Source organism: Grammomys surdaster, unplaced genomic scaffold (genome assembly GCF_004785775.1).
Source record: "Grammomys surdaster isolate TR1022 unplaced genomic scaffold, NIH_TR_1.0 256, whole genome shotgun sequence".
Classification (NCBI taxonomy): Eukaryota; Metazoa; Chordata; class Mammalia; order Rodentia; family Muridae; genus Grammomys; species Grammomys surdaster.
In genome coordinates, this window is record NW_021604697.1 from 371,410 (window position 1) to 392,541 (window position 21,132).

At 49.4% G+C, this 21,132-nt stretch overlaps 2 protein-coding genes across 3 annotated transcripts in view; one reads left to right on the forward strand and one right to left on the reverse strand.

The window, feature by feature from the left end:
- Positions 1 to 14,289, forward strand: part of Apbb1 (amyloid beta precursor protein binding family B member 1) — a 23,875-nt gene extending 9,586 nt beyond the window's left edge. For both annotated transcript variants that reach the window (XM_028775534.1, XM_028775533.1), the window contains exons 3-14: positions 4,282 to 4,457; positions 4,552 to 4,608; positions 4,706 to 4,791; positions 4,899 to 4,962; positions 5,338 to 5,487; positions 5,849 to 5,976; positions 6,378 to 6,492; positions 6,637 to 6,721; positions 6,948 to 7,031; positions 13,233 to 13,348; positions 13,467 to 13,643; positions 13,725 to 14,289. In XM_028775534.1, coding sequence (XP_028631367.1) covers positions 4,282 to 4,457; positions 4,552 to 4,608; positions 4,706 to 4,791; positions 4,899 to 4,962; positions 5,338 to 5,487; positions 5,849 to 5,976; positions 6,378 to 6,492; positions 6,637 to 6,721; positions 6,948 to 7,031; positions 13,233 to 13,348; positions 13,467 to 13,643; positions 13,725 to 13,892 — 1,406 coding nt within the window. In that variant the 3' untranslated portion in view covers positions 13,893 to 14,289. The remainder of the gene's footprint in view (positions 1 to 4,281; positions 4,458 to 4,551; positions 4,609 to 4,705; positions 4,792 to 4,898; positions 4,963 to 5,337; positions 5,488 to 5,848; positions 5,977 to 6,377; positions 6,493 to 6,636; positions 6,722 to 6,947; positions 7,032 to 13,232; positions 13,349 to 13,466; positions 13,644 to 13,724) is intronic.
- A 100-nt stretch (positions 14,290 to 14,389) lies between these two features.
- Smpd1 (sphingomyelin phosphodiesterase 1) lies at positions 14,390 to 18,359 on the reverse strand. Its single transcript, XM_028775545.1, has 6 exons — positions 17,877 to 18,359; positions 16,740 to 17,512; positions 16,063 to 16,234; positions 15,754 to 15,830; positions 15,267 to 15,412; positions 14,390 to 15,139 (listed from the first exon to the last, which is right to left on the reverse strand). Exons 1-6 carry the CDS (start codon positions 18,186 to 18,188, stop codon positions 14,730 to 14,732), a joined length of 1,890 nt encoding a protein of 629 aa, XP_028631378.1. The 5' UTR covers positions 18,189 to 18,359; the 3' UTR covers positions 14,390 to 14,729.
- Between the last annotated feature and the right edge of the window lie 2,773 nt (positions 18,360 to 21,132).

Genomic DNA, 21,132 nt, shown 5'->3' on the forward strand with positions numbered 1-21,132 from the left:
TCCCCTCCCCTCCCCTCCCGTTAGGAAATCTTGTTGTAGTTTTGGCTGACCTAGGACTCAGTGCACTATGTAGACCAAGTTGACTTCAAACGGTGATGACTCCTTGCTCCTCTGTCTGAGCATGGGGATTATAGGCATGAACCACAACACCTGGCTTTAAAGTTTATTTATTTATTTATTTATTTATTTTTCTGGTTTGGTTTTTTGAGACAGGGTTTCTCTGTGTAGCCCTGGCTGTCCTGGAACTCACTCTGTAGACCAGGCTAGCCTTGAACTCTCGAACTCAGAAATCCGCCTGCCTCTACCTCCCAAGTGCTGGGATTAAAGGCGTGCGCCACCACCGCCCGGCGTTTTTTTTTTTTTTTTTTTAATGTATATAAGTTCTTCCTTTATTTTTCTATTGATTGTGTGCACACACATTTTCTGTCCTGAGTTTTCTATGATGTGATTTTTTTTTTAACCTTTCTCCCTAGTGTTATCAAATATATTAATCTTCTGTATTTCTTATAATAAATAATTAGATAACTGTAGTAGATAATTCTAGAACCTTTATCAGACTCAGGTTTGAGTGTTGTTTTGTTTTTGTTTTTGTTTTTGTTTTTTTTTTTTTGAGGACACCTCATGGGTAGTACCTTACCAAAGCTAAAGTCTAATTGTTTCTCTTTATGTCATGTTAGTGGCTTTTGATGGCCAATGTCCCCATCCTTTGTAAAGGGAACATCTTCTGCTTTACTCAAGCTGCTTCTTTATTAGATTGAGTTCGGAGGAAAAAATGTACAAACTGAAAGTTAGATTCTGATGTAAGCAATCTCAGTTTTTAGATGCCAGCAACTCAGCAACTAATTCTGTCTTTTCAAGAGCTCTGTGCAGGACATAAATATATGTTAGAGTCTTGCAACACTGCAGATTACAGGTGGTTTAGCTTCCAACCCTGGACAGAGGCTCACTGGTCAAATAGAGGCTTGGTTGCTTAGTGGCTCCAGGGCCATCACTGGTAGCTGTGTTCCGGTCCTTTGAGGTGGGAGGGTGGCAGAACAGAAGAACTTAGGGTGCTAGGTGTAGCCAGTGATCTCAGGGGGGCCATGGGAGGGATGAGAGGGGACTCAGTTCAGTCCTGTCCTGGTGGATTCTAGGAGTTGTTGGATGCAGGTGTTAGGCCTGAGGAGAGGAAGGCTCTTGGCTGTGTTGCTTCCGCCATGCGAGCTGCAGTTGGTGGGGTTCTGTTCAGTAGAAATGGGGTAGGATGGAACAAAACTTGTTTTTTTCCTCCTCATTTTAGGATCTCCACAAAGCAGCTGTTGACTGAATGAACTGTGTGAATTGAGTGAATTATGTGAATGAATGATGAATGAATAAACTTTACTACCTGTGTTGGAGTTACACTGTGAGCAAGGCCTTGTCCTAAACGCTGAGTATGTGTAAGAAAGGACAAGGGTGTTCGTACCCTCTCAGTACTCACAGTGGGGAAACAGAAATAGACCCATAATCAGTGATGATAAGCGGGTTGGTAGAGGGTCAGGAGGGTGCTATGCCTGCCTGAGGGAGTCAGGAATGAAAGTTCCCTTTATGCTTGTCTGAAGGTGGAGTGAGTAATAGCTAGAACCCTAGCAGAGACATAAGGGAGGTGGAGAATTGTCAGAGGCAAGGCTGAGAGGCAAAAAGCTAGGGCTCTTAGCAGCACATAAAACCTGTGGAGGGGTTTGGATTTTGTCCTGAAGGTAATGAGAAAGCGGTTAAGAGTATTAAGCTGGAAAGTAACCTGATTAGTTTGGCGTCTCATAAGAATCATTCAGGCTATAGTGTGCAGCCCATAGTTCCAGAGACAGAAGGAAACCAGTTGAGAGGCTTCTACAGTAATCCAGATTAAAACATGCTGGTCGTCTGGTCTATAGTGATGATGTGGTGCAGAGGAGAAGGGGAGGAGGGAGAGCATCAGCAAAGTACTTTGCCTGCCTAAGCCACTAAGGCATTTATGGATGAATGAAGGAAGGGCCATAGGGATATTTGGATTCATGTGAGTGCCTGGAGGAAAGTGTATGATTGTGTTATTAGTGCATGTGTGTGGAAGCAGAGGCCCCGGGTGGGCTGTGCTTGGAGAGAGATGTGCCAAGCTCCAGAAGGGCCTCCCAGATGGTCAAGGGGGGGAGGAGCTGCCCCCTCCAGGACAGATCGGAAGGATGAAGCTCTTTGAGGCAGGAAGGCACAGGCGGACAGGAATGGCAGATGGATTGGGGTGTGTGTGTATGACTCAGTCCGGGGAAGCAGTGAACTGGCTTCCAGATTCCAGAAATGCCTGACTGACCATGAGGCAGGCTGTGGAGGGCAAGGGCCCTTGGGGTTAGTATTCCTGGAAGGTTTTAGCGGCAAAGTCCTGAGGGGATCTGGGGGAAAGCACACGTTTGCTGAGCCTCAGTAGAGTCAGATAGTAAAGGGTGGAGACATAGTGATGGCTGCCTAGCAAGTAGATGGGCAAAAAGAGCCCCTTTTCATTGGATATCTGTGGGCTTACCTCATTTGCAGGCTGAGGATGGAGAAGCACCTTGTCAGAATAACTCATGCTAGGTGTGGAAACATCTTGGCATAGACAAACCTCCTCCCAGCCCCTCTTAGTACCCAGCAGCCTGGATCTTGAGACTGCCTGTCCCTCAGTGCTGCCTCTTGGACCAGTCAGGATTCCTGGTTTCCTTGGTAACGGAAGCACGTCAGCAGTCTGGGCACTCCCAGCCATCCCGGTGCTGCGGTTGCCGAGGAGACACTGCAGCCTAGCTGGGCCCTGGCAGGTGAGGGGGGTGGTGCTGGGAAGCCTCAAATCCTCCAGCTTGCTAGGGCTTAGGCCCGCAAAGACCACCCTTTAGTTGAAAGTGCTGGATAGAGTCTGGACAGAAGGATCCCCGAGGGTTTGGAAGCCACACCCTGTTTATGTTGAGTCCTATAGATTCTTTCTGCAGGGCCCCAGGTGGCTGAGCTATTCCCAAGAGGCCTCCTGGTGTTTGCAAGACTGGCTTAACTGTGGCTTTGATGTCACCACTGAAGGGTGGGGTAGAGAGTCAGGACTGGGGCGGGAAGCCTGGGTAAGGAAAGAAGAGCAGAAGAGCTGGGGGTCTCATGAGCTCCTCTTCCTCACCCATCTCCATCCCCCAAGGATCCCTAGTATGGTGGTCTTGGCCCCTCCCTCGAGAACTCCAGGCGGAGGAGGATCTTGCCTGGCAGACGCTCTGCCCTGGTGAGAAGGGGGCGGGATGAGCTTTTCTCTGCATCCCAGCAGCAGGCTTTGAGCCCAGCTGGCTGGGCTAGAGGGGATGTGAGGAGGGAGGGTGGAGGCAGGAGGGGCAGGGAGTAAGCGCCATGTTCTCCCAGGACTTCTTCCTGGCCATCATCCTGCAGGACAACAGTCCAGGTGAGGGCACCATGGGGTTGGGTGTGATGTGGGGTAGGGCTAGCAAAGAGAGCAGAGGTGGAGGGCATATAGTCCGGGGACAAGGATGAATTGCTGTATATCTAGGAGAAGAGGGGTATATATCACAGATACAGAGTCTATGTGTGTGCATGGTATATTTGAGTGTTTGTGTGTGCGAACACGAGTGTGTGTATCTGCACAGAGGTAGCAGAGGTTGATAATATATTGTATCTGAGTGTTTCCCCACCTGTATGTGCATGTGGTACTCACATATATGTTGGGAGGTTTTGGTAATGTTGTGTGTACACACACACCTGTTGGTAGGGGTAGGATATATAGCTATATATACACATAGCTCTACACGAGTGTGTAACTGATGTGTTGCTATGTTTGTTTGCTCCTGAACTCACAAGCATACCTGTATGTGATGCCTTCCAGAATGTTCTGTGCACTGTGTGTGTGTTAATGGCTGCACAGGTGTGTGGAGAGGCTTACATAGACTGTGGATCTGTGTGCACGTGGTTGTGTGCAGGAGCTGGCAGTGTGTGCACCTTTTATAGCTAGGCATATGGATATGTATGATGTGTGAGGAGGTGACCTGGATCATTCAACCTCCTTCTCTCCTCCTCCTTCCTCTCTGCTTTCTTCTTTCTCTCCATGTGGCCACATTAGGCAGGAGCAGGGCCCAGGAGGAGACCTGAGCCATGCTCTCCACTGGTCGCTCCCAATGTGGTGACTCAAGTGTCAGCTCTAAAAGCAAGCAGGAACTATAATGTCCCTGTCCCAGCTCCTTCTTCTCAACCACGGGATCTTGGGAAGGGGACTGACCATCTACTGACTGCTTGTTGGGTGGGCTGACCCTGACTAAGCCTCCTACCTGTCAGATTCTTTCTGGAACCCCAACGCTTTCGAGACGGATTCCGATCTACCGGCTGGATGGATGAGGGTCCAGGACACCTCAGGGACCTACTACTGGCACATCCCAACAGGGACCACACAGTGGGAACCCCCAGGCCGGGCCTCCCCCTCACAGGGGAGCAGTCCCCAAGAAGAGTCCCAGGTGAGGCTCAATGGCTTGTTTCATGTCCGGGGTGGAAGGGTCTGCGCTTCTAGAACAGGGTGAAACTACCACCGTACTTCCCTTCCTCCCCCAGCTCACCTGGACTGGCTTTGCTCACCAAGAAGGCTTTGAGGAAGGAGAGTTTTGGAAGGTAAATGAAGGAACCAGCTTCACTGTGGTGGTGGTGGTGGTGGGGAACTGGAGAAGGGACTTCATTTTGGGCCTGATTCTTCAATCCCTTTTCAAAGGATGAACCCAGTGAGGAGGCCCCCATGGAGTTGGGACTGAAGGACCCTGAGGAGGGGACATTGCCCTTCCCAGCTCAGAGCCTTAGGTGAGTCAGATGCAGCAGGCTAGGGTTAGACTGGATCTATGTGGAAGGGGTATTGGGAGAACTCTAAAAATAGGGGTGCTATGTCAAGTGTTCGCATTTGCCTCCAGCCCAGAGCCAGTGCCCCAAGAGGAAGAGAAGCTGCCCCAACGGAATGCCAACCCAGGGATCAAGGTTTGTTCAAGACCAACACCCATTCTGTAAGCCCTTGTGTGGAGGACAGACCTCATGCTGTGCTTTAAGGATGTCTGTGGTCTCAGCAAAGCTCCCAGACAAGGAGTTCTTCCCAGTTTCAGGCAAGGCTATGTAGCTGAACTGTCTTCTGACAGCTTCTGTATTTAACTCAGTTGACCCAAGAGCCTCTTAGGGACTCTCAAGGCTTAGATCAGCAGGCATCTCTCCTACCATGTCTTGTTTGGGGACCTTCCCTCTAAGTTCAGAGTGTCTCACACATTCTATGTGCCAGGTCAGGAGCTCCTCTGTCCTGTGCCCAAGGCACCTCCAATTCCATCTCATATCTCTTCCTTGTCCCTTTTCTGTGTCTGGCAGTGTTTCGCTGTGCGCTCCCTAGGCTGGGTAGAGATGACCGAGGAGGAGCTGGCCCCAGGACGCAGCAGTGTGGCAGTCAACAATTGTATCCGCCAGCTCTCCTACCACAAAAACAATCTACATGATCCGATGGCTGGAGGCTGGGGAGAGGTAAGAGCCTGACCTGGTGAGGTGGTGGTACCGTGGGAGTATGCAGGGAATTGTGAGGATTTGACTAGTCTCAGAGAGGGCTGATGGGGACATGGGCGTGGATATTGGTTTAAGGGGTAACTCTGAGGGGTGGATGTGTAACCCCAGCCTGGCACCCTGAGGAGTGGTTGCTTAACAGTGATGGGGATGATGAGAAACATGGGAGAACCTTTATTAGACTAAGGCCTACAGGTGGGTGGTCTGACAGCTAAGTCAGCCCTGCTCCTCCCCAGTGGCGGCCAATGTCCCCTGAGCTGGAGAAGGCAGAGATCTGCCACTCTCCCACTAGGACGCCACTGAGTCCCGCCTCCTGGATTTGCAGGGAAAAGATCTACTGCTCCAGCTGGAGGATGAGACTCTAAAGTTGGTGGAGCCACAGAACCAGACGCTGCTGCATGCCCAGCCCATCGTCAGCATTCGTGTGTGGGGCGTTGGGCGGGACAGCGGAAGGTGGGCACGGGAGTCTCTGGGGTGGGGGAGGGCTCATCGATCTAGCAGTTAGTCCTTTTATCTAATCTGTTCTTTGGCTCTCTTGTGCTGCCGGACCCAGAGAGAGGTATTAACATCTATCTGCTTTGATTGTGCCCCCTCCAACACCTGGACTGGATGCTTCCATGCACCTAGGCTCCCTTACTGTGTGCCCTGTCCCCTCCCCACCTGCTGTGCTGGGCATTATCCCCCACCTTAGCATGCTTGCCTCTCTGTCCTCCCCAGCTCCTTAAGGCAGAATCTACAGAACACCAGGGCCAAACCCTGTAGGCTGTCAAGGACAGGGGGGTTATGGGTGGAATGGTGGCCAGGCATGGCATTTGATGGTTCTCGGAGACACTGAGGTGACCCTCCCCCAACAGGGACTTTGCCTACGTAGCTCGAGATAAGCTGACCCAGATGCTCAAGTGCCACGTGTTTCGCTGTGAGGCACCTGCCAAGAACATCGCCACCAGCCTGCATGAGATCTGCTCCAAGGCACGACCCCTCCACTCCCTGAACTAGCTATCACCTTTGCTCTAGAAGGGTGTGGGTAGGGTTGCTGAGTTGGTGGGTAGTGAGCTGGGGGCTTCGGGGCCAATGTAGCTCTAACAGAGCATACCCCCCTCATTCGTTCTTCAGATCATGTCTGAACGGCGCAATGCTCGCTGCTTGGTAAATGGACTCTCCTTGGACCACTCTAAACTCGTGGATGTCCCTTTCCAAGGTGAGTACCACAGCCTCACTCAGCTTGGTTGGTTAAGGTGAGGTGACCCAGGAAGAGGCACAGGCTCCCGGGTAGGCATGAGGACATGGAGATGGGGTGCTTTACAGTACATAGGTGGACAAGCTTATAGAGAGGCAGGGGAGAAATGGGTGAGGATGGAGAAAACGCATAGTTCATGTACTGGTGTTGCAAGCTAGAACAGTTGACCCTCTTTTTCTCCTCACAGTGGAGTTCCCAGCACCAAAGAATGAGCTGGTGCAGAAGTTCCAAGTCTATTACCTGGGGAACGTGCCTGTTGCTAAACCTGTTGGTATGTGTCCTCTTCCTTCAGGGACCACCCCCTCAGTCCCAGCGCTCTGTCCCCCACCCTGTGCTTTCTAGGGTTCATTCTTCTGGATCTTCTTGTATGTGGCATCTCCTTGCCTTTCAGAATTCATCCCACCTACCTCTGAGCCAACCTTGTCCTGTGTCCTGCCTACAGCTCCAGTGAGCATGTTTCAGTGAACATCTGTCACAGCACTAGTGCTGAGCTAGGCACAGAGGGCGACTTTCTTCCCCTATCCCTGATCCCATGGGAGAGCTTTAGTGGGTTTGGGAGGCAGGTGTTTGGGTGGCTAGAAATACCAGGCCCATCGGGCAGGGGTGGCGCACGCCTTTGATGCCAGCACTTGGGAGGCAGAGGCAGGCGGATTTCTGAGTTCGAGGCTAGCCTGGTCTACAGAGTGAGTTCCAGGACAGTCCAGGCTATAAGAGAAACCCTGTCTCAAAACAAACAAACAAACAAACAAAAAAAGAATAATTAACATAGATTTCACTATTATAAAAGTGTAGACTTTTTTATATATAATTTTATACACACACACACACACACACACACACACACACAGTATTAGGGATCAACTCCAAATCCTCAGGTATAAAAGTCAAGTATTCTACTATGAGTTATACCTCCAACCCTCATCACTTTTTGATAATCCTTTGTGTTGCAATTACAATAATGCCTGTTTATAGCTGATGAAGAAGAGAGCATGTGTTCACAGTACCTGCCTTTATTTATTTATTTATTTATTTATTTATTATTTACTTAACAATTTCCTTTGAAACCTATTGTGTCAGGACCTAGTTGGGTCCTGGGAAACAATGGCCACACCTCAGCTTTCATGGAGTTTATAGGAACTTACAATAGAAGAATGAGGACCCAATCAAATAAATGTCATAATAAATCAAGCCCTTTATGGAAAGGAAGTAGCAAGATATAGCACAAGACCTTCACTTAGTCTAGGAGGCCAGAGAAGGCTTCCTATGAAGCCTGCCATGGTGACACTGGTGATCCCAGAACTTGGGAAGCTGAAACATGTTGGCTGCAAGTATGGTGAGCTATATAGTAAGTACCTGGCCAGCTAGGGCTACAGAGAAAGAACCCATTTCCTTGACCCACCCCACCCCTGTAAAAACAGGAAGGAAAGAAAACGCAGTCTTCTTGTGAAAGTGTCCTATGAACTGAGAAATACGAATAGCAATGTGTTAAAGCTAGATGAAGAGTGACCAGGGAACTGTCACTCTCAGCTGCATGGATGGTGTGTGAGGCTCCAGAGCAGGGAACACTGATACGTGGGAAGCACTAGGAGAAGGCTCAGGACAGTGTTATGGTCTTCAAGATTAAGAGCTGCAGGGAACCATTTTCCTTGGTCAGCTTCCATTACTGTATAAAACACCTGAGGTGATCAACTTACAAAGAGAAGCAGTTTATTTTGGTTCATGCTTGGTTGGGTTTGTCTGTGGCAGTATCACATCACACAGGAGCCTGTGGCATAGCACAGACCCTCCTGCCCTGGGACCAAAAAGAGAAGATGAAGTTGTGCAATACTCATCTAGGACAGACCTGGGACAGACCTGGAACAGACCGGCTTCCTATGTCTTCAAGGTTCTAGAGCTTCCAGAAACCTGGTGGGCTGGGAATCAAGGCTGTCACACGTGGGCTTTTGAGGGACTGTTTGACCATGCATGCATGCATGTTTCAGGAGTTAGCTGGACAGATTTGAATGCAGTAAAACTCGCTTTGGCTGTACCATGAAGAAAAATGATGAGTGGGTGGAAGAAGATATAGGACATGCAGGAGGAGCTTGCTTTTCAAAGTAGCCAGTAATGAGAGTGTCTTAGACAATAGCAGGCTGAAAGGAGTATAAGTCACTAGGCTTTGGTGACTAATTGACAGTAGGGCAAGAAGCAAAGGCATTAAGGTGACTGGAGTCATTAAGGAGCACTTGGCATTGGACTGCATAGCTGAGCGCCAACTGGATAGTGGTGCCTTTCTCTAACCGTAACAGACGCTGGCAGGAGGTTAGTTTTGGTTCAGTTTTAAATATGCCAAATTCAAAGTGCCTTTAGAGAAAGACTGGGAGGTGGGGGGGGGGGGAGAAGGGAGGAGGGAGGGATGGAGGGAGGGACGGAGGGAGGGAGGGAGGGAAGAGGGATAAATGTTCAAGCTTGGAGCTGGAGGTAAGGACAAGCTCTCAAAAAGACTGTCCTTTTGGACAAGTGGGTTCTTAGTTTACTTCCTCTTTTATTCTGTACTTCTTTAAAATGTGTGTGTGTGTGTGTTTGCACGCGCGCATGTGTGTGTCTGTCTGTCTGTCTAGTGTGTTCATCTGTTGAAGTCTGAGGACAACTTTGAGAAGTCATTTCTCTCCTTCCACCTTTATGTGGGTTCTGGGGATGAATTCAGATCACCAGGCTTGTGTGACAGGTCTGTTGCGTTATCTTGCCAACCCTGGACTCCCTTTTTGTCTCCCTCCACTGTTTACACACTGTTCTCCTCCTGAAGCTACAGTGTTCATCCATACACCCAGTAGATAATTCTTGAAAACCTTGTGCCAGGCATCATTTAGATTCTTAGCATATATCAGTGCAAGGCATTGACTATGATTCTGGTCCTCAGATTAGATCCTAGCAAGGAGAGATCAACAGTAAGAAGTGCATTGCATAGCATGTTTGAAAGTGGTACGGTGGTACGGGGGGAGAGGGGGGAGATGGAGGCGGATGTTCACGTATCTGTAGCAGTCAAAGGTAGTTGGTATATCTAGGTTGGGTATTGGGTTACACTTCTGATTGTATGAGTATCTTATTACTGATCATTATCAAATATATAAGCCTTTGATTAATCTTTAAGCATTAGAGTCTCATCTTTCTACTGAGCCCGAGTGGATGGTGGGATGGCCTGGGCAATGCCCAGCCTTGCAGAGACAGCGTGGGAAATTGAGCCATCTCCCACACTGACGTCTCGTGGGTGACAGGTGTTTCTAGTTGGCCATTTCTAGCTGCAGTGCGCACGTGGCCTCCAGCCAAGAAACATGGTGGCTGGGCTGCTGCAGGTTAGATAGAGGCCCCTTTAAATAATTACTACAACAAAGTGGTATGGTGGGGAGGGGAATGCATAAGAGGAAAGGGGAAACAGGAGTGTAGGCGGTGAGGCTGCAAGTTTTAACCCTAGGCTCTGAAATTCAGCTATTTAGATCTATTTAGATGTCCCCTTTTCCTTTTGTGCAAGATAAGACTTTTCTGTGTAGCCCTGGCTTTCCTCGAAATCAATCTCAATCTCCCTCCTCCCTCTCTCTCTCTCTCTCTCTCTCTCTCTCTCTCTCTCTCTCTCTCTCTCTCTCTCTCTTTAGGTTTTTCGAGACAAGGTTTCTCTGTGTAGCCCTGGATGTCCTGGAACTCACACTGTAGACCAGGCTAGCCTCGAACTCAGAAATCCACCTGCCTCTGCCTCCCAAGTGCTGGGATTAAAGGCGTGCGCCACCACTGCCTGGCTCACTTCTCTCTCTCTCTCTCTCTCTCTCTCTCTCTCTCTCTCTCTCTCTTAAAATATTTTTTATTTTATGTATATGAGTACACTGTAGCTGTCTTCAGGCACACCAGAAGAGGACATCTGATCTCATTATAGATGGCTGTGAACCACCATGTGGTTGCTGGGAATTGATCAAAAGACCTCTGGAAGAGCAGCCAGTGCTCTTAACTGCTGAGTCAGCTCTCCAGCCCTCTTAGAGCTCTCTTTATAGACCAGACTGGCCTTGAACTCAGATATCCATCTACCTCTGCCTCCAAGTGCTGGGATCAAAAGTGTGTGCCACCACACCCAGCCAGCTACCTTTTTCTAGAGTACCTTCCTCTTGACCCTCAGAAGATAGACTCAGACAGTCAGGCTCCACCCAAGATCATGGGCATATTCTTCAGCTTGTCTTTGGTTCCTTCCACCTCTGTGAACTTTGAAATTTCCTAGTGTTTGAGCTTAAATGTCGTCGACATCACACCATTCTGCCTTTCGCTTGAGCCCCTGGCAGCGTGACTGTGCCATCTGTTCCTTCTCTGTGTCGTCATCCTCCTGTGCACTCCAGTGTTATTAGACTTTCTCTTTTCCTCCATTTGCCCATGATGCCTTGAGTGTCACATTACCATCTAACTGAAATCTTCAGCAGATAAGACCTGTGTTAAGACTGGAAAACATAAAATCTACTTAGTCTACACTTAAACATAAAATCTACACTTGATCTCTGTCTACATTCCAATGTAGACAAGTTATCTCTGAAGCTGGGTGGTGGTGGTACACTTTAATCTCAGCACTCAGGAGGCCGAGGCAGGAAGATAGATCTCTGACTTTGAGGCCAGTCTGGTCTACAGAGCAAGTTCAAGATAGCCTGGGCTACACATAGAAACCTTGCCTTGAAAACAACAACAAAAGTTCTCTCTGGTGTGTCTTTCTTTCCATGCCCTAGAGAAGGCTTCCCAGGTGGGACCTAGGATGTTAATCAGGGACACTAAGAAGGATACTGGAAAAAGGGTCCTTGGAGACTTGGCCATTAGTCATAGACTGTGTCCTTAGGACATCCTTCCCACTAAATCTAAACATCTCTCTCCCTTAACATACATACACAGAGCCGGGCAGTGGTGGCGCACGCCTTTAATCCCAGCACTTGGGAGGCAGAGGCAGGCGGATTTCTGAGTTTGAGGCCAGCCTGGTCTACAGAGTGAGTTCCAGGACAGCCAGGACTACACAGAGAGACCCTGTCTCGAAAAACCAAACCAAACCAAACCAAACAAAACAAAAACAAAACATACATACACAGACACACAGACACACACAGACACACACACACACACACACACACACACACACACACCTACCTCTCCAAGTAGCTCTAACTGTAACTTGCTATTTAGACTAGATTGGTCTTGAACTTGTGGTGATCCTGACTCTGCCTTCCATGTGCTTGGATTTTATAGAAGTTTAGAAGCAGTTTGAAGTGGAGGAGATCATTATGGGGTTGTTGAGTTTGAGACAAGGTCTTGCAGTAGAGCTGTGAGTGGCCTGAAACTCACTATGCCTAGTTCATCCTGGGCTTGAACTTGCAGTGATTCTTGTCTCTGTGGAAAGTGCTGGCATTCCCAGAGAGACCATTTTGTTTTTATCTCAATGTTTTTCAGTATTATACATAATAATGAGTTTCACTATGACGTTTCCATACATGTATATAATGTATTCTGTTCATATTCACCTTCTGTTACCATCTCTTACTCTCCCACTCCTGCTGAAACTATTTGTTTGTTTATTCATTCAGTGTGTGTGTGTGTGTGTGTGTGTGTGTGTTAGTGTGTGTGTGTTAATTGGCTTTGGTTTTGAGATAGGTCTCTCTACATAGCTCAAGCTGTCCTGGAACTCACTATATATTATCAGGCCAGACTAAAATTCACAGAGGTCTGTCTGTCTGTGCCTCCAGAGTGCAGGGAAGTCACGCACCCCTGCAGTTGGCCCCAGCTGCTGAGTCCTTTTCCCAGTCCTATTCCTTCTGATTTCAAGGTCTCACTATGTACCTTTGACTGGTCTGGACTCCATACGTAGACCAGATTTTGAACTCATAGTGAAATCCTGTCTTACAAACAAAACAAAATCCAAACAAACAGAAAAACAGGGCCAAGAGGTGGTTCAGCCAGTAAAGGATTTGCAGCCAAGCCTGACAGCCTGAGTTCAATCCTCTGGACCCACGGTGGAAGGAGAGAGTGACTCTTGCATGTAGTCCTTTGACCTCCATGCACACACAATAAGTATATAATGAATTAAAGATTAAAAAAAAAGTTTGGGTCTGGAGAGAGAGGGCTAGCCTAGTTGATTGGAAGCCACTATTGTGTGAAAGGAGCCATGTAATGTTTGAATGTGTAGAGTAACAACATATGGGGAAGTCAGAACATATGGGGGGAGTCTGTCCATTTAGGGGGCTGAAGTAACAGAGAATCGGTGAACAAAACCTAGCAAGAGATTCAAGGTAGTACAAACAAGAAAGGGTCAGGAGTCACTGACACCAAGGAGAGTGCCCAGGAAGAGTAGTACCTGGACAGCACCATCCTCAGGCTCCATGTTGGTGAGATGGGCCTACAGCAGGCCCCTGGGTTTAACATGCAGAGCTGGGCTATCTTCTTCCTTCCCTCAGTCCTGCATGTTTGTGCCTGTATCTTTCAGGGGTAGATGTGATTAATGGGGCCCTGGAGTCAGTCCTGTCTTCCAGTAGCCGTGAGCAATGGACTCCAAGTCACGTCAGCGTGGCCCCTGCCACCCTCACCATCTTGCACCAGCAGGTAAAGGCCGTGCGACTGTGACTGAGCTTTGCCATGGATGGGAATCGAGTCAGGGGAAGAGCTGCCAGTAGCATAGAGTTAGGGGATTTTTCTTTTTAACTGGGTGTCTCCCCTACAGACAGAAGCAGTGCTGGGGGAGTGTCGGGTGCGGTTTCTCTCCTTCCTGGCTGTGGGCAGAGATGTGCACACGTTCGCATTCATCATGGCTGCCGGCCCAGCCTCCTTCTGCTGTCACATGTTTTGGTGTGAGCCCAATGCTGCCAGCCTCTCAGAGGCTGTGCAGGCTGCATGCATGGTAAGTAGGCAGGGTAGTGGAATAGCAGTGTGATCTTAAGGGGCTGAGATGGAGAGTTACTGTCCCTTTGCTTCTCCACAGCTCCGCTACCAGAAGTGTCTGGATGCTCGCTCCCAGACCTCCACCTCCTGCCTCCCAGCACCCCCTGCGGAGTCAGTTGCGAGACGTGTAGGGTGGACTGTCCGCAGGGGTGTTCAGTCGCTGTGGGGTTCCCTCAAGCCCAAACGTCTAGGATCCCAGACCCCATGAAGAACTCCCAACCTTCCTCTACCTGCTTGTTTGGGGCCCCAGGGAATTCAAGGGTTTGGGGCAGGTAGGGGCTGTGGATGTTCTTCCTACACCCCACGTCTCCCGGGCTGCCCCTCCTCAGTAGCTGGGGTTCCCTACCTAGGGGCTGGGAGAGAGAAATTGAATTCCTTCACAGAAGTCATTACACTGGACTGATGACATGAGGGGCCAGAAGCCAGCCTTAGGCTCTCCATCCCCAGTGTTTGAGGTGGAGCAGGAGGAACTGGGTCAAGCCAGGCCCCATCCTCAAAGGCCCAGCAGGGGCAGGAGGGGATTGGTCTTGGCATGGATTCCCTCTCCCCTGTTCTTCTGGCACCTCCGCTGTACTGATATCACTAATAAAGTCTGTCTGCGCTGCTGTGTGTCTTCCTGTGCCCGTGTCAGCTCTTCAGTCAGGATCATGCTACCAAGCTCCCTTTGTCCTGCCTGTTGGGGAAGAAGAAATTGGGACAGTGGAATCTGGAGTGTGAGTCTCTTTATTTTAACAGCCTGGCAGGATCAGGTAACAATACAGGGTTCTGAGGTACATAGCACAGGCTGGGGTAATAGCTCTTGTCTGACTATCCAGAGCACTGAGACTTCGGCTTTGTGGCCTTAGAAGATATCAGCTCTAGGGGCAATCCAGATACTGGGTATAATTAGGACAGCCAAAACCTTTTCCAGTGTAGCCAAACAAGCTTTCATAAGAAGGCTTGTTTCCCTGGCCTGGCTGGCTCCTTCCCTCAGGTAAATCAGCAGTACTCAGGAATGTGTCCCTTTCCTAATACATGAGCTTTCCCCACTCTGGAACCTGGAACACTAGCACAACAGGGGGCGTGACCACAAGCTATGGGCATTTGGGAGGCTCCCATTGGGCATCAAGTGGCGACACAGAGCAGGGCTGTCTGCACGTGCTGAGAGCAGGGCACACAGAGTGGCCAGGCGGCAGGGTGTGCCGCAGGGCTCTGAAGGTGGGTGGCCCTTATGGTAGAGAAACCAGAAGGTCTGGAAGAGTTGCTCGTCATCCCTCATGCGGTAGACCAGGTTGTGCCAGGAGGCAGGCATCGCATCTGGAAGTCCATAGGTTTCTCGAGCCCTGTAGAGGCGCTTCCAGCTTGGTGTGCCTCCTGGTGCATTGGCCTGGGTCAGATTCAGGATGTAGGTCTCGTGGTCCAGGACCACATGAGAGCTTCCAGGGTAGTTTCCATCTATTTGGTAAACTCGGTAGCCTGCAAGAAAGGAGGGTTGAGTGGTAAAGAAGGGAACAAAGGAACCCTAGGGAGGATCTGCTTTGGCTTCCACCCCTTTCTGTCACACCAGCCTCAGGATAAGCAATGTTCCTTCTGCCTCACTCACCAGGATTAAGGTTGATAAAGGTGGTAGCACTGGGTGCCAGGAAGGCTACAGCTAGTGGCCGGCTCAGAGTTTCCTCGTCATAGAAGATTTCAAACTCATCCACATGAGTGTGGCCAAAGAACTGAGAAGCCAGAGTGTTTTCATACCTGCCCAGAGACACGGTGGTAGAAGGTTGTAAGGAATGAGGGTGGGTAAACCCTAGGAGTTAGGGTGGTCGGTTTGCAACTTGCAAAGTAGCTCCTCCAAATAAATTGTGAGACTCTATCCATCATGCTTGAGGGAATCACCCCTTCCTTCCTTCCTTCCTTTTTCTCCAGAGACAGGATTTCTCTATGTTAACAGCCCTGGTCGTCCTAGAACTCACTTTGTAGACCAGGCTGGCCTTGAACTCAAGAGTGCAGTGATTAAAGGCATGTGCTACTACTGCCTGACTCTCGAGGGTATTTTAACCCTTCAGTCTCCACACCCAAGCCCTCTATCCCTTTACCTGGCTATAATTTTGTAGTAATTCCAGCTCCAGCTCTTGAGGCAATGTCCTGGAGGAATGTGGCCAATTATATGCACCTGAAGGGAGAATTAAGGGCAGTTAGAACATAGAGGGATCCAGGCAGCCTTGGGTGGAGTCACAGAAGATTGAGTATGTGAAGGACAGAGGGTGGCCATGGACCCAGGGAAGACTAGAGTTTCAGGAAGTGAAGTGACACTCCCCTGCTCACAGATCTCAGCCCCGCAGCAGCCTGCTTCTCCTCAGCCCCGGCAGCACCTTCTCCACCGGGTTCATAGCGCATCCCCTTACTTTGTCTCCTCGATTCTCAGCAGCCTGAAGCTCCTCCACCAGCCACTGGAGTTGTCCAGCAGGATCTGTGGAGTTGATCAAGAGCCAAAAGTTCTCACGGGAACAAAAATTCATATTGAGTGAGATGAGGCGGAGGCCAGGGCGTGGGGTGAGGGCATAGAAGCCTCCAATTCTGAAACAAAAGTAACCGAGGTGTCAATGTTCAATCCTAGTCCTGCATGTTAGGCAGAGGCACACATGATGTCATCTCCCACCTCCAGGAGTTCCCATCCTAGCTGAAGACCAACAGGGGTAATTATAGGCTCCTCTGACAGTAAAGAAGCATCAGAGGAATTCAGGACAAAGTCGGGTGAGCCAGAAAGCAAAGGCCTTTCTGTGGGGAGATGTTATAGTCCTGGCCACATTGAGAAAAATGGGAGATGTTAAAGAGGAAGGGAGAATTCATTTTACAAAGAGAGCTACTGTAGGCAAAGACACAAGCTAGGGTTTGGGAATGTTGTACTGCTGGCTCTGAAAAGAGAGTGGCTAGAGATAAGGAAAGGGAAGGTGGGGTTAGGTTAGGGAGGGCACTAGAGGTTGCTGAGAATGCTTGCTTGCGTAGTCTACCCAGTTCCCTCCTCCTTTCTCCCTCCTCCATCTTTCTTCTCCTGTCTTGGGTTTCCATGGGCAGTAGGTACCTGAGGGTGTGAAGGGCGTCAGCTGGTAACCAGGGTTCCCATGCCTTGGCCATGGCTTCATAGAGCCATTGTGAAGATTGGTTCCCCTTTATGAAGGGGGGAGGGAAGCCATTGACCGGAGTGCTCTCATGGTTGCCTACAGCGGGGTACACCGGCACAGGACCCAGGAATTTCCTCACGAGGTCTGTGATGGTGGTCAGGGCCCTCAGCTGATCTTGGCGAGACTGTTGCCAGACATCATGGGCAGGGATGTCTCCTGTCCAGTATACCATTTCAAAAGGGCCGGCAGGGCCCAGACTTTTCAACAGGCTTTCTAGCGTTCGCAGGGGCAGGTCGCACTTGCTGTACTCGCCCCAGTACCCAGCACCCCTCTGTGATTTGGGTGGCCATCCAGACCCCCGGCGGCAGCAGAGTGGATCTGCACAGTTAGGGTCTGTGCCCTCCAGGTAGTCATGGTCCCAGTGTAGGTCAGTAAGGAAGAGGACACGGCTGACAGGGGCACCTGGGGCTGGTGGGCTTGGTGGCTTTGGGGGTGGCTTCGGCACTGATGGCAAAGAGATGTTCCAAGTCGAAAAGATGTCCCAGTGCCCACAAGAGGAGCCCAGAAGCAAGCCACAAGCTTCTGATGGGCTCAGAACGGAACGTGTCCACACTTCCACCATATCGTCCTCAAAGAGATGGACAGCTGACTGGCACACATTTAGTGGTGCTATGTTCAGCAACTTGCACATCTTGATGGCCACAGAGCCTACCCGTGCCACATTGGGCTCCTTCTGTGGTGAAAGGAACCAATGATGAGAGGTCAGAGACAAAACAACTGAACCCTGTCCACCACTCCGCAGGTTTCCATGTCTAAATCGGGACTAGGATGAACTGTCACCATGATAAAGAGACATCAGTGTCTCCCAAATACTGCCTCGCTGCTCAGCACCAGGCCTCTACCCACCTACTCTGGCTCAGGGTGTGCTATCATTTCAAGTCTATGATTAGCCAGCTGACCTTACTCTCCCTACTTTACAAAGGTCACAGTGGGGTAGTGGTAAAGCACCCTCTACCAGGAATATATTGGCCCCCAGAGCATATCAGTGCCCCTCACCCTGCCCCCAGCATTCCACCACGGCCCTTCACCGCACTCACCTTCAGCCCGAAGTTGAGAGCAGTGAATAAGACTTTGCAGGCGGGGCAGGAGAGGTTCTGCCACCCGAAGGCATTCTGGAGCGGCGGCACTATGGCACTGAATTTGACAGAATGGCCTTCGGAAGGAAGAGGATAAGCTCTGGCAGGAGTCCAGATAACCGTGGTGTCAAACAGAGCCAGTACCAGAGCCCAGCCCAGCCCCATCCAAAGGAGTCCCAATCTAGGTGCTGGTAAGGACTTCTCCAGTCTCTGCTCCCAGCCGGCTCTGAGATGACGCTGGCCCTGGCCGGATGACGCTCCGTGGTCGGGCATTGCCAGGCTCGTAGACAGTACTGGATCGCCCCTCCGGGCCCCTCAGGCCGAGGCCCTGGCTGGCCCTCGGCCCCGGGTAGCTCTGGAGACACCTGATTACCCTTCGTTGCGGTTGACTGATTGCTCAGCAGCCAGCCACAAAACAGCTCCTCCCCTTCCTGTTCCTCTTATGCCCCAGCAACCGTGAGAGAGTGCTGTCAAAGCCTTAGGGGCGGAGCAAAAGGGGGTTCGCCGGCCCGCCCTGGTCAGTCCTCTTCTACGATCGCTGCGGGCGGTCCTAGGATCCGCGGGGTTGGGTGGTGGTTGGACTAGGTAGGTAGTGACTAGGGTCACCACCTAGAGGCACTGCTATAGGAGGCTACCGGCGGCCCGGATGCTTTCTGCCCAGAACTGGTGGAAGCCTTTTAGGGAACTCCCAAGTGCCTCCTCACCCCCCGCCCCTCACCCCCCCTTTTAAACTTTCAGATTCCTAGAATAGATGCCCGGTTTAGCTGGCCATTTAACTCAGGGAGACTAACGAGAGAGGGCTGGGGTGGCGATCCTTGCATTGAGCCGATTGACCTGCTACGGAAGTTCTTCCCCTTGGTTTCCTATGCTCTGCCACCATTACAGCACCCTTGAGTCACTTAAGGTTTTGTTAATGTGACTTTCTTTTAATTTAAAATTTTGCATTATTATTTATTTATGTGTGGATATTTTGTATGTGTGTGCACCACGTGCATGGTGCCTGCTAGAAGCCAGAAGAGGCTGTAGGATCCACCTGGAGTGAAGTTATAGATGTATTGAGGTCACCACGCCTGTGCTGGGTGCTGGGAATTCGACCCAGGTCCTGTAGAAGAATAGCACTGTTAGGTGTGGGGCCTGCCCTGGAGGCTGGTCGACTTACATGAGGCTGTCATATCCTTAAAAAGAAAACTGCCTCCTCTCCTAGGAGCTATCCAACGCCAATAGCGCCTTAGCTAGGAGTGGGCCTTTGGAATTTTGTCTAGCTTGAACATCCTGTGCATGCTGTCACAATCAATCATGGCGATTTCACTACATGCAACTTCCCTGTTGTGTCCAGAAAACAGTTTCCTTTAGTCATCGGCTGCCTCTGGCTCTTCCAGTCTTTTGGTCCCTCTTTCAATCACTTAGCCTTGTAGGGAGAGGTGTGAAGTAGAGCCTATTTAGGGAGGACCACTTTGAAGTCTCTTGTTCTCTGATGATCAGTTGTAGGCGTCTGTGTTAACTCTCAACTGCTTCAAGAAGCTTCACTGATGAAGGCTGAGAGGTGCTTTATCTACAGCTACAGGAACAAGGCACCAAAGCCACTTAATATTGTGCCTATTTAGCAGAATAATAGTAGTAGGGTTCTCCCTGCACCACCCCCCCCAGGGATGTCATGACCTATCTAGCCACAGGCCCTTGCCCTGATGATGGTACCAGGTATGGGTTCCACCTCATCTCTTGAAGATCTTAGATATAACCCGATAGCAGTCACTTTAGAGTTTTTAATCCTGTTTGTTTGTTTGTTTGTTTGTTTTGTTTTGTTTTTGAGACAGGATCTCACTATGTCTTGCCCCAGCATCCACAGTGCTGGCTGACTTTACAGATGGGTGCCAATCAACCTTCTAGCATAGCTAGAATCTGAGAATCTGATTCAGAATTCTCTGCATAGAAGAGACTTTTGGCTCACATGCAGACGCCATTTCCTCCTTTTTTAATAAAGAGTGTACTCCTGTAATCCCAGTGTGTGGGAGGTAAAGTAGGAGGATCAGGCACTCAAGGTCACCCTTCGATACAAGGTGAATTTGAGAAGTTTGAGTCCACCCAGACTGCTGTGAAACCATATCTCAAAAAATTAAAAAGAATTATATCCACAGTTCAAAAAGCTTAATTTATCAAATTCTGTAAATGTGCTAAGCACTAATCCATGCACTTTATAATGACTAGTGTTCAGTTCTCACACAGTCCCACAGATAGCTATAATACTGCTATTCCTGAGCTGGTGGGGTGGCACATGCCTGTAACCATAACACTTGAGAGGTGGAAGCAGGAGGAACAGGAGTGCAAGGTCATCCTTATCTATGTACACAAGTTCTAGACCAGTCTGAGCTGCATTAAACCCTGCCTCCAAACAAAAATAACATAAAACTATTGCTATTCCCATTCTCCAGATGGGAAAACTAAAACAAAGGCAACAGCAGTGAGCCACCTAATCTGTTTGATTCCCACAGAAATCCCACATTCCAAGCTATGAATCACCACTGGTGGTTTTCTTAGAGAATTTCTTTCAGGGAACACCTCCTCTATCCCACCCCATCCCTCATCCTTGCCTGGTAGACTTCATTTCAGACAATCATGATAACTACCAAACGAGTTCCAAGATGATGTGTTGGGCTTTCTAGAGAGCTCCAGATTAACTCATCCTTACAACAAATTTAGGTATTAGGTATACTTTTCCTGCCATGTTTCCCAGGATCCTCTTGGATACCAAAGTTCAAGAATGCTTAGGTCCACCGGCAGTAGTGGTGCACGCCTTTAATCCCAGCACTTGGGAGGCAGAGGCAGGCGGATTTCTGAGTTCGAGGCCAGTCTGGTCTACAGAGTGAGTTCCAGGACAGCCTGGGCTATACAGAGAAACCCTGTCTCAAAAAAAAAAAATGCTTAGGTCCCTTTTATAGAGTGGAATAGTAGTGCTGCATTTGCATATAACCTATACACATCTATATACTTTAAATTCTTTCTAGCCTTTTTATTCCTAATAGAAACAATAGTTGTTACATTGTATTGTTAACAAGGAAAAAAATCTGTACAAGTTTAGGATAGGCATTCCCCCACCCACATGATATTTCTGATCTGTGACTATTTGAATCTTCAAATTAAAAAAAGACATCTAGATTTATTCATCTTATGTGTATGTGTATTTTGCCTTCCTGTATGTATGTGTACCAATGCCTGGTTT

Excerpts from the sequence above, each read along its gene's own strand:
- Smpd1 (XM_028775545.1), bottom strand. The coding sequence starts at position 18,188 with ATGCCCGACCACGGAGCGTCATCCGGCCAGGGCCAGCGTCATCTCAGA. Across the intron at positions 15,831-16,062 it reads CTGAGAATCGAGGAGACAAA|GTGCATATAATTGGCCACAT; the intron begins GTAAGGGGATGC and ends TTCTCCCTTCAG. Across the intron at positions 15,140-15,266 it reads CTTTATCAACCTTAATCCTG|GCTACCGAGTTTACCAAATA; the intron begins GTGAGTGAGGCA and ends CCTTTCTTGCAG.